Source organism: Corylus avellana, chromosome ca8 (assembly GCF_901000735.1).
Source record: "Corylus avellana chromosome ca8, CavTom2PMs-1.0".
NCBI lineage: Eukaryota > Viridiplantae > Streptophyta > Magnoliopsida > Fagales > Betulaceae > Corylus > Corylus avellana.
Window position 1 is genome coordinate 12800607 of NC_081548.1, and position 14026 is coordinate 12814632.

General features: G+C 35.9%; 2 protein-coding genes across 2 annotated transcripts; both read left to right on the forward strand.

Moving 5' to 3' along the window:
- The first annotated feature begins 2473 nt into the window (after window positions 1–2473).
- On the forward strand, window positions 2474–3769 carry LOC132190899 (UPF0481 protein At3g47200-like). The gene has a single exon (XM_059605922.1). It carries the CDS (start codon window positions 2474–2476, stop codon window positions 3767–3769), a length of 1296 nt encoding a protein of 431 aa, XP_059461905.1.
- A 1786-nt stretch (window positions 3770–5555) lies between these two features.
- On the forward strand, window positions 5556–13300 carry LOC132190316 (protein NONRESPONDING TO OXYLIPINS 2, mitochondrial). The gene is made up of 3 exons (XM_059605268.1): window positions 5556–5828; window positions 5950–6068; window positions 13101–13300. Exons 1-3 carry the CDS (start codon window positions 5692–5694, stop codon window positions 13124–13126), a joined length of 282 nt encoding a protein of 93 aa, XP_059461251.1. The 5' UTR covers window positions 5556–5691; the 3' UTR covers window positions 13127–13300.
- The last annotated feature ends 726 nt before the right edge of the window (window positions 13301–14026 follow it).

Genomic DNA, 14026 nt, shown 5'->3' on the forward strand with positions numbered 1-14026 from the left:
AGGTTGAACAAGGGAAGCTTGCTCAAGCTCGGCTCGTTTACACCCCTAGTTAGGGGTGCCGTGGGTTACGTGGGTAGGAAAAAAGAATTATTTATTTATTTATTTATTTTTATTTTTAAAAATCTTTGGCACCCGCAAAGACCAACGTGGCTCTGCCACTGGCCCACACAACCTACAGTCTCACTCTTTCTTCTCTCTCGCGCGAGTAGAGGGTTGTTAAGTGAGCGAAGCGTCTCGCGAGCAAGCTCGGGCTCGGCTCGTACTCGACTCGAATATTAAATGAAGCGTTTCATGAACACAAATCCTAGCTCGAATATTAAACGAAGCAAGCTCGGCTCGACTCGGCTAGGCTCGTGAGTAAGCTCGTATAAGCTCGTGTGTGTGTGTATATATATATATATATATATATATATATAAACTAAGTAATACATAATTAATTATAAATCTCATAATTATTAAAATCTTAAAATTGCATTTATATTTAAGTGTTAGAGAATGAAAAATTCTAAACCCTTCGTGATCAAAGAGAGAGAGAGAGAGAGAGCAATCATTAAAAAGACCTCGATTCAATTAGAGCAGACCCAAACGAAAGGAGGAAGAATCAAGCAGAAACTATTGAGGGAGATTGCAAAAGGCATAAACTATTGAAGAATCATACAGACCCAAATACTATCACTACCTGTTTGATGAGCGAAAGTGAGAGTGTGGGAAATGAGAGTTCAGGTGGAAGATGCGTTGTGACTGGTGAGGGGGATTGAGAGAGAGATGTTGAAAAAATAGTTTTTTGTAGGGGGCGTTGTCCCAATGCAGTCTGAATGCAACATGTTAACTTGTCCCACATTGTTAAGAAAACATTAATGTGCAAGTTTGCTTATCTATAAAAGGATGCATATCCTCTTTCTTTGAAACCAAATACCTTGCTGTATTGACTCAGGCTCCATATTCGACTAGTTAGGTTAAGCAAATACTCATATGTAAACTAACTTCTTAAGCCGTTTAAGAGTACTTGAAGTTAATTTTTTGTTTTTAAAACAAAAACATTAAATATAAGAGCCAGCTCTCGACTTATTATTAGCTCGAGCTCGATTTTTTTTGCTCGACTTTGAGCTCGACTCGAGCTCGAGCTCGAGTAAAATTTAAACGAGCCAAGCCTGAACAAGGAAAGCTCGCTCAAGCTCGGCTCGTTTACACCCCCACGCGCGACCCTCTCTCTTCGCCGCCAGCCACCCAATAATTCTTCGTTGAAACAAGGTGAGTATTTTTGCTCTTTTCTTTTGCTTTGATATATATTTTTTATAGTTCGAATAGGGTAATAGCTGCATATATATACATACGTGTGTATTTACTTTGTGTTCAGATTAAAGATCATCAACTAAACACGAAAAGAATTGTGTTCTTGCTGTATTTAGTTATTTGTTTATAAAGCAATACTAATGAAAATCAAGCATTATAATTAATTTACTACAAATTTTATAATTAGTATGTAGCATAAACATCTACATGCTATAATTTTAATTGTGCACCACAAATAGGAGCTAACAAAAAGACCCGCAATTAAAAAGACATCATGATCCCTTGTGAAAAAAAAAATTATTTGTGGAGTCGAAAATAAAGATATAAAATTCCTATCAAAATAACTGAAAATTCCAACAAATAAAAACCCTAATGAACCTACAAAAAGGATAAAGGTCCAATAGAAATTAAATGTTTTTTGAGACCCCATTATAAGTTCTATCCACATATGTTTTGATCGCCAATTCATACTAGTTGCATTTTATTGAAATTGAGAGAATAATCCGAAATTAATTTTACTTTTTTTGTATGTTTCCAAAGTAATATCATCAACTAGCACTATTCAGATGTGAACTTTTAGAGTAATGCTACAAGTTCTCATTGTGTCACTTTTGTTTCTTTCCAAAAAGTATGTGACTCTAAAAAATCACTGTTGGGCTTGTGATTGATTATTATTGGATTTTGATCAAATGATGATTTCAAAAGCTACCTCATTTTTTGAGTAACACAAGAAGGGCTTCTACAATTACTCGAACTTTTAGGAGTAATACATCGAATTGCTTAGATCTAAAATAATAACCACCACTTATAGATATCTACGTATGGATACATTAACTTTACATTTCCCGATTTATTTCAAATAGATATAATTCATTTCCGTGCATATCATGTTTGCCATTTTCTTAGGGGTTTAATACAACAAGTGCACCAAAAAATTACTCAAAATTTGTAAAGTTACTTGAATTGAAAATACAAACAAGTGGCCATCATCTTTGTTAATTTAGTCATAGATTGCACTTTGAAAAACTTAAAAGGGGAACTTGATATGGTTTTAACTAACTTTATTAGAGTTTTGGAAGATTGTAAATAAGTTTTTTTTTTTTTTTTTTTTTACTTATTATAATTGCAGAAATCCAAGATATTATCTAGGATTGGCAAGAAGAATACGAAGGAACATATGATGACAGAATCAAGTAATAGCAATCAAACACCATCTATCAATATTAGAGATGTAACAGAAGTAGTATCTTTGATTCAAGAAAAGCTTTGCCAAAAGTCTCCAATACCATCTAAATGTTCTATATTTAGAGTCCCAGAGCAACTACGTAGGCACAATAAAAATGTTTTCAAGCCAATGCTGGTTTCGATTGGTCCATTTCACCACGGGAAGGAGAAGCTACAATCAATGCAAAAAATTAAGTTATGGTATTTGCATTGCCTTCTCAATCGAGCACCAACTAGGAAAACTACCTTGAAGTGCTTTGTAGAAGCTATTGGAAGAATTGCGGAAGAATGCCGTGCATGTTATGAAGGAGAAATTGGTTTTGCTGAAAAGAATTTCATAGAGATGATGGTGGTTGATGGTTGCTTTATTATTGAATTCTTTCGCAAAGCTTCAAATGAGGTGCAACGAGACGAGGAAGATCCCGTATTCAATATGCCATGGATGAAATGGCGATTATTAAATGATCTGAATCTACTTGAGAATCAGCTTCCTTGGCGCGCACTTAACTGTTTGTTCAACTTGACCAAATCAGGTGCTGAACAGAGGTCCCTACCTAATCTTGTCCGTTTGTTTCTCCCATTTGAATGGTCCCCTCATGATAACCTCAAACACGAGCATATACTTGATTACATACGAAACTCCTTAATTGGAACTTGTACAGTAACACCCATTGATGCTAGAGTAATCTTGCATCCGGATCAGATTCCATCTGTGACAGAACTTGTGCAAACTGGAGTTAGATTCAAAGTTGGAAATTACAGAAACTATGGTCCGCTCAATGTAACTTTTAAAGATGGAGTGATGACAATCCCACAGAGGTTTGTTTCAGAGGAGAATGAATATGTGCTCAGAAACCTCATCGCATTTGAACAATGTGATCCAAGCAACGACTATAAAATCACCTCTTATGCTAAGCTATTGGATGACCTTATTAACACTAGTCAAGATGTAAATTTTCTCAAACACCAAGGAATTCTAAAACTCAATTTGAGCAGCGAGGACGTAGCAAGTTTCTTCAACAGGATTTATAGGGATGCTGCAATCCACGGTGTTTTCCTTTACTCGGATCTCTACCATGAAGTGAATGCATATTGTAGGTGTCATCGGAACATATGGCAAGCAACTTTAAGGCGCGATTATTTTAACAATCCATGGACGAGTTTGTCTGTCATGGCTGCAATCACAATTCTAGTTTTTAGCTTTTTACAAACCCTTTTTTCTATCCTCTCTTACTATCGATGCACCTCTTAGATCAATTAAGTAATTGTAAGCAAATCTCTATGTGTGTTTCTCTCAATAAATATATCAAATTAATTTTGGATCGAGGTGATCTTGCATTCCTTTTGTTGACCTAGGAAAAGAAATAATCACAATTTGCGCTACCACTCAAAATAATAATAATAATAATAATAATAAAGAAGTCAAGTTGTAATTGGAGTTTTCTATATGCACTTATTAACCCTAGTCTTACCTAGTAAAAAACCGTTGTGAGACTTAAGACTCTGAGCACCTTGATAATCGACATACTCAATGTGGAAAATCCACCCACTCAATGTGAAACTAACTTACTGAGGCGTTGCATTGCCTCCTTCCTATTTAGCCTTGCCAACACAATATGCAACTTTTTTTACCCAAAAATCAAATTAAACTGTTGGAAGGAGAAACACCAAGAGAGTCAAACAAAAGTAAGTTAACATAACGTGTTAGGACACCACTTCTAGTTTAGGCTTGGGTCTACTTATGTATATTAAGCACTATTTTTCTTTATATTTTTTCAATGTAGGATACAAACCTCACAAGTGCATGCACAACAAATTTCCCGGAATCAAACTAAACGCGTCAAACCAAAACACTGATATCAGCAGCAGCAAAAACAAAGCAAGAGAGTCAAACAAGAGTAAATTAATATAGATATTAGGAGACTACTTCTAGCCCAACAGCCTAAGCTAATGGACTTGGACCACTTATCCACTTATATATATATTAAGCACTCTTTCTCTTTATATTTTCTCAATGTGAGATACAAACCTCACAAGTGAATGAACAGTATAGACAAAATAAATAGCCCTATATCAACAGAGTTTTGTTTTTTGCTTTAATTATAACCAGGATTAATAGCTAACAATAGAATCAGCCTCTCCTTTATGATTCTAATAAAAAAACCCCACTGCCACACTAAAGTCATACAGATCAATGGAAGTGTAGCTGAAATTAGGAGATAACATCTAGTGATCAGCCTGCACCTCAAATATTAATGAACAACAAAACCTAACACCTGCACCAATAACGGCTATTCTTTTGGCAAAACCTAAAAAGTTCACAAGCCATTATTATTCCTCTTAATAATAATTTTTATTTTATTTTTAAAACCTATGTTTTTAACGTTGAAGTATCAGGTGGCTGGTGGCAGCGAAGAGAGAGGGATGACACTGTTTCTGTTATCTTAGCCCTACGCAATTCTCAAAGTCCTAACTTATCAAACTTAAGTTTTTTTTTTAAAATCTTAATTACACCCGATTATATCACATATAAACTAAAAGATTAATTATTTATAATAATAATAATAATAAAGAATTGAAGGGTTGGCTAGTTGCTCACCCCTCCCCCACTTGGGTGGCTGGCAACCACCCTAGGCCATGGGAGTGGCCGGCGAGCCACTCCCATGGGCTGGGGGTGGCGACCAACCATCCCAAATCCGGATCTAGGGTGGCTAGCCGCCCAGTGAATAGCCGCGCGGCCACCCCCATGGCATATGGGGTGACCGGCGAGCCACCCCTAGGCCATGGGAGTGGCCGTGTGGCAACCCCTAGGCCTAGAGGTGGTGGCCAGCCACCCAAAGTGGGGGAGGGTAGCCACCCCTTCAATTCTGTTTTTTTATTATTTTAAATATTTTTATTTTATTTTTTTATTTAGAGTATAATTTGGTGTGATTTAATTTTTATTTTAAGTTTAAATTTAATAAAATTGGCTATATGCCATCTTCTTATTAGTTAGTTAGGTGCACATCCTCTTTTCAAAAGAAGATGTTGTACTCTCTACCCATACCCATGTTAGAGATTAAAAGTATAAAGCATCCTTTTCAGCCCAAAATGCTAAAACCCCGCTAAAGCCCTCTTTCTGTCATTTTTCAAAACCCAAAACTTAACCCTATCATTGCTCTTCTGTCTTCTCCAATGGCCACTCGCTGTAGATCTATCTCAACACCAACTCTCTCTTTCCTTAAATCGACATTCGCCAAACCCGCCGTTAAACCCAGAGCCGCACCTTCTCTTCGCACAGTCACGGACCACTCTTCTGTCAGAATTCAAAGGCACGCCCCTTGAACCATTTCTCAAATTTTAATTTGTTATATGAAATTCAGGCCGGTTCCTCAAATTGGGTTTTCCTTAAATGAGTATAATTTCTGAAAAAGTGCGGATTTTGAATTTCAGGTCGATTCCTCAATTGGGTGCTCTTCAGTCTCTGCTTCCTCTCTTCACAGCGGTCTCTTCGGCTCGGCTCACCTCGTGCCTCGGAGTCGATCCGATGAGCTCGAGGTCGTTGTCTCAGGGTATGCTTTGCAGTGCAAACCCAGGAGTTTGATGTTGTCCACTGTTTTAAATTTAGTATCTGTAAGCAACTTTTTACTCGATAATTGAAAATTGGATTTCAAGTTCTCTTATGCTTGTTATTTGCTGTGTTTCTTTCAATTTATCGTATAATCGATAAATTTATATTCCTATTTGCATTATTAGAAAGTATCACTGTCATCATATGTAAGCTGGCCTTTGTTGGGTTGTTCCTTCTTTTCGTACACTTATGTTTTTTTGTGATTAATTTTCTCTAGCTCTTTCTTTGGTGACTGAGAAACTGTTGTTTACAAAAAGAAAAAGGAAAAAAATTTGGTTTAATTGTTGTTGAAAAGAATAAGGTAAGCAAAATCTTGAAATCTACCGAAAATGATGGTGAGATGATATGATCATAATTATTTGATATTATTTGATATTGTCCGGTGTTGTGTTAGAGTCCAATAAGGAGTATATCTTTGTAGATTTTATAGTCGAATAAATAGTTAGATTATTTCTTTATTAGAGTCATTCAAGTCAAGACCTAATTGGTCTATTATGTAATCAATAGTACATTGTTTGTCTATTTAAAGGGGAACTATCAATAACAAAATTTCAGTTGATTATTGTCTTAGAATACAATTTAATGTGTTTTGGAGGTTAAGGCTCTCTCGAAGTAGCCATTGGAGATCACAGCTCTCTCGAAGTAGCCAATTTATCCTTTCCTATGTTTTGTTACTAGTTGGTTCGCATCAAGTGGTATCAGAGCAAGGCTGATTGTTTTTTGTAAGAATCACCAATCTATGACGAAACAACAACGTGATGATAGGCTCCTTGAGCTTCTAGAAGAGCTGCGCACTACCTGTGAGAAGATGAGTGATGTCTATCACAAATTTGTCCTAAGAACCCAACCATCATCCATACCAAAAAATTCACCACCACAACCAGTCACGTTCCCACAACCATCTCCACCAGGAAAACAAACCAAATACCCAAATCCAACAGAAACCCATCCGAAAATACCAAATAAACCTCGGTGGCCAAGCAACAAGAAGAAAAAATAAAAAATCATGCCTTCGTTCATCCAAGCCCCTCGTCACGACACCCAAACCGCAAAACATCAAGCAATGCCATAAACAAAACCACAGCTTCAGCTGACAAGCAACAAAAATCCACCCACGTCGCCAGTCCACCACCTCAAGAGCACCAAGCTGGCAGTCCAAGAATTCCTCTCTGGCTTGCGTCCCAACAGTTCCAGACTCTAGGTTTCTTCTTTACTGCGGTGTGAGTGAGATAAAGCAATGACGAGCCTTTGTGTGGCTTAGAAAGAGGGAAAAAAATGTTGAAAAGAAAACAAGAGAAGCGACTGAAAACCCAAAGAAAGAGCTGCAAGTTTCGTTCGACGTCTTCTTGTTTGGTTGTGAAAAGAGGAAAAAAAATTGTTGCAAGATCATATGATCCTAACAAGTCAACAACTACCAGAAATAGTGTCCGACATGCAACAGAAAAAAATTGAGATCTTAGTTATTGTGTTATTTTCTTTAGTATTTATTTTTGTTAATTGGTTTTCATGATCAAGTAGTTTAGTTTCGAATTTTTTCTATGGGACAAGAAAATTGTTAAGGGAGGGGAATGATATGATCATAATTATTTGATATTGTCTGGTGTTGTGTTAGAGTCCAATAAGGAGTATATCTTCGTAGATTTTATAGTCCAATAAATAGTTAGATTATTTCTTTATTAGAGTTGTTCAAGTCAAGACCTAATTGGTCTATTATGTAATCAATAGTATATTGTTTGTCTATTTAAAGGGGAACTATCAATAACAAAGTATGAGTTGATTATTTTTTTAGAATACAGTTTATTATGTTTTGGAGGTCAAGGCTCTCTCGAAGTAGCCGATTTATCCTTTCCTATGTTTTGTTATTAGTTGGTTCGCATCATGAGATCTGACTTGAGATACAAAATGTTTTAGTGTTCTCAACATCCTTTTACTATCTAAGATCAAAACTTTAATTTTCCAGAAAGATCCAATTTTATAGCGAGATGCACATGCAAGGAGTGTGTGTGTGTGTAAGTGTACATACACACACATGCTTGTATGTATATATGTAAATTTTTTGCTCCTGAATCTCAACTTTGAATTTCAGTTTCATTTTGTGGTGTGAAATCCTTGTATAATGAGTCAGAAATGAATTGTGTGTTGTTTTGTATTTTCTATCTTTGGGATCCAAAGAAGGTGATCAATGTCTACTTCAGTTGGAAAGGGTTGTTTCGTTGCCATAAAAATAGTCTCATATAGAATGAAGCTCCTCTTTGCCTTATTGCGGACAATTTCGAGAGGTAGGAATAATCAAACTCTTGAGGCTGCTGATAATTTCACTCTATTTGTTTTACCCATGTTGACACTTACATGTCGTGGATAATGATTTTCAACTGAGATCCAAGATGTGGAAATTTTAGGAAAATGAACAAAGTTTCATGTTAGAGAATTTAGTTATCAATGGAGACATCTCATATGATCCAGATAAAGTTAAGGTCATATAGTCCAATTTTCCACTTAGCTCTACCCTGAGAACAAAAATTGGCGGCCAAACTTGGATGGTCTTCCTTTCCACTCTATTGGTGAGGAGGAAGGTCGAGCGAGCTTTTGAAGAGAGGGTGGTTTCCAAAGTGTGAAAGATTTGAATAAGGATAAGGCTCCGAGTCTAGACGGTTTCTCGATGGCTTTCATCCAATCATGTTGGGATGCTATCAAAGATGTTATGAAGGTCTTTCTATGAGTTCCATATGTGTGGCAAGGTCGTTAAAAGCTTGAATATGACCTTTATTTCCCTTATTCCTAAGAAAGTGGGGGCTGTTGAGGTTAAAAGACTCTCATCCTACCAATTTGGTAAGTGGTATTTGTAAGATTATTAGGTAGGTTTTGGCTAATAGATTGAAAACTATCTCGGGGAATAGCATTTCGAAGACTCGAAACACTTTTATTGGAGGTCGTCAAATTTTTGGTTATGTTCTTATCGCCAATGAATGTATAGATAGTCGTCTCAAATCTAGCGAGGTAGAAGTGTTATGTAAATTGGACTTAGAAAAGGCTTATGACCACATCAGTTAGGATTTCTTGCTATACAGGTTGAAGAGACGTGGCTTTGGGGAGAATGGCATAGTTGGATTGTGCACTGGATATCCATTGTTCAGTTCTCTATTATGATTAATGGTACTCCCAATGGCTTCTTTAATAGCTCTCGTGATCTGAGACAAGGCGATCTTCTTCCTCCCCATCCCCCTCCCCCCCTTCCTTGAGCACACTTTCCAACATGCCCACATATTTCCTTTCTCTCTTCCCTATCACAGTTAGTGTTGCTAATCAGATAGAAAGTTATAGAGCAATTTCTTGTGAGGTGGTTTGGATAACGAGTTTTAAGTTCCATCTTGCTAATTGAAGGTTTGTACTCCCCTTAGTCGTGGAGGTTTGGGGATTTGGAGTTTGCTCACTTTCAATCAGGTTCTGTTTGGAAAGTGGTTTTGGAAGTATACTATGGAGAGAGGCTTTTTAGCAACAAGTGCTGGATAAAAATATGGTAGTTTGTTGGGTGGATAGTGTCTAAAGTTGTCACCGGGCCTTATGGGGGAGTCTATGGAAATATATTAGGAGGCATTGTGATGCATTCTCTAGTTTTGTTACTATCTAGGTGGGTGAGGGCTCTCAGACCAAGTTTTGACTTGACATTGGGTGTGGGGATTGTCCTCTAAAAGAATCCTTTCCATAATTCTTTTTGGAGTTAAGTTTTCATTGCAAGAGACATGGATGCTCTAGTGTCTGATCATATGTTTGCTCACAATGACGAGGTGCATTGGGATATGAATTTTATCAGATTGTTTCATGATTGGGAGGTGGAGTATGTATCTTCTTTTTTCAATGCTCTATATTCTGTTTGGAGTTGGGGAGTGGAAGATAAGTGTTGTTGGGTTCCCTCCAAAAGATGATCTATTGAGATCAAAACATTTTACAAAGCTCTCCTCCCAATGTTGACTATTCTTTCCCTTGGAAGAGCATCTGGAGGTCTAAGGCTCCTTTGAGGCTGGCATTCTTCACATAGATGGCATTGTTAGGAAAAATTCTCACTATGGATAATCTCCGCTAGTGTCAAATCATAGTGATAGATTGGTGTTGTGTGTACAAAAAGGATAGGGAAACTCCTGATCACCTCCTTCACTGTGATATTGCGAGAGACTTTTTGAATTTGGTTTTTAAGATGTTTGGAGTAAAGAACCTTGCCTAGATGGGTGGTGGAGCTCATGGCGTGTTGGAAAAGGGGATGAAGGATTTAATGTTATTTGGAATGTTATGTTTTCTTGTTTAATGTGGTGCATTTGAAGAGAAATGAATGCTCGAAGTTTCGATGATTGTGAGAAGACGAGCTTGAATCTACAACTTTGTTTCCTTAAATCCTCCTTTGAGTAGATCTCTATTAACGCCCTTCTTGATGCCTATAGCTTTGTAGAGTTTTGTGCTTTTTTTTCCTTGTTCTTGATGTTGCCGAGTGTTTTTCTCTCATATACCTCCTGTGTACTAGGTTGCGCCCCGTGCACTTTTTAATAAATTTGCTTTGCTTATTAAAAAAATCATTATCATTATGGAATCACGAGGTTTCCAAGAATGAAATAATTACAATTAATGTGATATAATTTTTCTAGGACTGGATGTGAGTTTCTCATTAAAGAGTTCGTATTTTCAAGTGTTGTTATGTCTTATGGTGTTTTGAGGCATACAATATGGATAACTCCTTTAAAGGTCCAGGCTAGTTGGCTCTTCCATAGCTTTCTGCAGTTTAAGCCTTTAGATCAAGATGTGTATTTATTTTACTTCTAAAATGAACTGGTAGAGAAGATTTTGTGAGGAGCCATCTTTGGATGTTAAGGCCAAAAATAGATGTGAAAGGATCATGCTTGTTTTACTAATAATTTTTTTTTTGGGGGGTGCATGATACTCTTTTCAATTGGTATAGCAATCGGTTTTCTGTGTGGGACTAATAATTGTTGTTTGGGCTGGATATTCTTGATGAATGGTATACCACAAATTTGCAAATTAGTTTTCTTACTTAACTTGACGCTTAAGGTTTATTATGGACTTTTTAATGTCTGTCTTTATCTTTCATGTCTGTTGACATAAACTGGCATTAAGTTATTAGACATCCATTAGGCCGATGGTCTTTAGACCAAATGGCATCTTGTCGCCCCATAAAGGAGTGGAGTATTAGGTCAGGGTTTCAATCCTGTCATTTGCACCACATTTTTTGTATGCAGTTGTTTGATCTTTTGGGATGTGATTGCAGGACCACTTATCTATGCCTTGACTTTGACACATTTAACTATTTGTTCTCTTGAATGTAAATTTGGAAATCGAATAAGGATTTACAAAAACTATCAGTTAGTAAGCTAATGTTTATCATTGTAAGTGAGCTGAGATTGTGTATTATGCCTAATTTACCCGACTGCAGTAAGGCATTGCTAGTTTACCACAATGGCGAGCTGATTCCTGCTAATTTGTAAAAAGATATTTATATGTGCAAAAATGTCATCTTGAATAGTTTATATCTCTTGGATGCACTTACTAAAAAGAGGTAAATTATGTTTTGGATGAAGAATTGTTTGTCAACCTACAATGTTCCTCCTGTCAAAACTTTGAAAATATTTGGAATGGGAAACCTTTGAAAGATTTAACTTTTTTTGTAAAAATAAGTTAAAGTAGTGAGAAAAATTATATATGATTATGTAGGTAGTTATTGATCGCACTTTCTACTCTCTCGCTCTCTCTCTCTCTCTCGCATATGGCTGTGCTAGCATTTATCCTGCAGAAGATTGTTTATAACAAATAAAATACAATGAAAGCTGAATTCAATTTTTTATTGTCTTAACAAAAGCAAGATTGTGTCTACTCTCATATTGTATTGAAGTAAATGTGGAGCTCTGCTTGCATGGTCAAAATCTGTGGTATTGGACTGGCATATGACCCCAATATTATTAAATTCCGTAAGGTATCATGCTTGTTATGTTCTTCATCATATTTTGGAGTCACCGAGATTATGGCTTTTCTATGTTGACTTTCTGCAACACACCACACTAACTGTAGATCTAGAAAGTCGGTTCTCAGAATTAATTACACTTGCTTAAGTATCAAGGAATTTTGTCTCATGGAGGTGTAAAAGTAGATTGTTATAAGCTATATTGTTGGCATGACCCTGCACTAGAAGTAATAATGACAGCTCATAAAAAGCATTTAAATATTAGACCATGCTCTGGGGCTCAAATTAATAGATTCTTAAAGCTTCTTTAGCTCTAGGGAAGTCTCTTGAAGTGTTGTATTTTTTTTTTTTTTTGGCTAAATAAGTCAAAAGTTTTTGATGTTTAGCTTTATGGGGATCCATGTGACGCTGGGAGACAATGGTCAAGTAAATTTGTTACAATTTAGACAAATTACAAGTGATTATAGCAACATACAGATGTAAGGTTGGTGATATCTTGTCAAGTGGTTAAAGTGGCCATGATTACATGTACTTCAAGAGTTTAAGATAGAATGGTTTTGGCAATAAGCCTTTTTAAAAGATTGTTTTTCTTTCACGCTGTAATATGTATCTTTCAGAAGAAGAATGTTTTACTTGCTTTATAAAGCTATGTGAGGGTTTAAGTTGAGTGAGATACAAGGTTTTTTTTTTTTTCAGGGTTAAGCAAAGTTGAGAATTTGTCCAGACTTGACTATTTTCCATGCAAGACTTTCAGTATTTCAATTTTAATTTCATAGAAAATTGTATTCTAGTATTAGGGTTTTATTTGGACCTACTTAACTCTTGCACAATATTAATTTAATTATGCTTTTCCTTATATTGAGTTGACTTCTAAAGACTAGCCTAATAGTTAAGAATTCATTTGACTTCATGAATTTGTTATTTTAATTGTTAGTGAAGCATTTGTCAGTTCTGGGTAAGCTAATATATTTTTTCTTTCTTTGTTGTTGTTTTTCTTTTTTCTTTTTTCAGAACTTGGTCTCAGTGTGCCACGATAATTAAAAGATTGTGATTGGTGGATGGATCCATGTCATGCTACTCTTCTTGGGTTGTCCTTTTATCATGTCTATTGAGAATTACTTTTTTATGGGAATAAGGGTGCATGAATTCAATTATCTGGCATTCTTGTTGTTAGAATTCTTGAAAATTAATGTGTTGAATTTTGTAACTTTGCATGGGTTTTGTTGCAGCATATTAATGTAGGACAATACCATTGCTTCTACATTATTTATTTATTTATTTTTATTTTTTTATTATTGATTATGGTACGTCTTATGTTGCGACATTACTGGAAATGTCAAAACCCAGTGAATTTTCTCTTAGGTTTTGTTTGTTTCGGTGTAAAATGATTTCTAGAAAATGTGTTTTGTATTTTATAGTGTTTGGTGCGACAAAAAATAATAGTCAAACAAAAAATATTTTTGGTTTAACCGAAGAAGTTTAATTTTCGTAAAATGGTTTTTATTTTTGAAAACCGTAAACCATTTTTCAAGTTTGAGCTTCTCAACCTCAAATCGACAAACCCAGTTAGGATCTTGCTGAGATTTCACCAAGCCACCGTTAGGACCTATTAGGACACTGATGGGACTCGCTAGGATCCAACCAGGCCACTACTAGGACTTTGCTTGGAAACTGCCAGGACCCTGTCAGAACATAGTTGGGACACTCAGGATCTGGCAAAACTTGGCTGACAAGTCCTGATTGGGGCATTATCATAATTTAAAGTTTAATATGATTAAATGAAAAAATATATATAAAAAAACATTGTGATTTTTTATACGCTCAAAATACTAGAAAATATTTTCAAGGAAATCTTTCAAGAAAATGTTGTCTTCCGAAATAATCTTTTGACGGAAAATATTTTATGTTTCTTATCTTGGTCTATAATATTCCTTAAA

Coding starts and splice junctions, on each gene's coding strand:
- LOC132190316 (XM_059605268.1), top strand. CDS start 5,692: ATGGCCACTCGCTGTAGATCTATCTCAACACCAACTCTCTCTTTCCTT. Junction 5,829..5,949: donor TCTTCTGTCAGAATTCAAAG/GCACGCCCCTTG, acceptor TTTGAATTTCAG/GTCGATTCCTCAATTGGGTG. Junction 6,069..13,100: donor CTCGAGGTCGTTGTCTCAGG/GTATGCTTTGCA, acceptor TTCTTTTTTCAG/AACTTGGTCTCAGTGTGCCA.
- LOC132190899 (XM_059605922.1), top strand. CDS start 2,474: ATGACAGAATCAAGTAATAGCAATCAAACACCATCTATCAATATTAGA.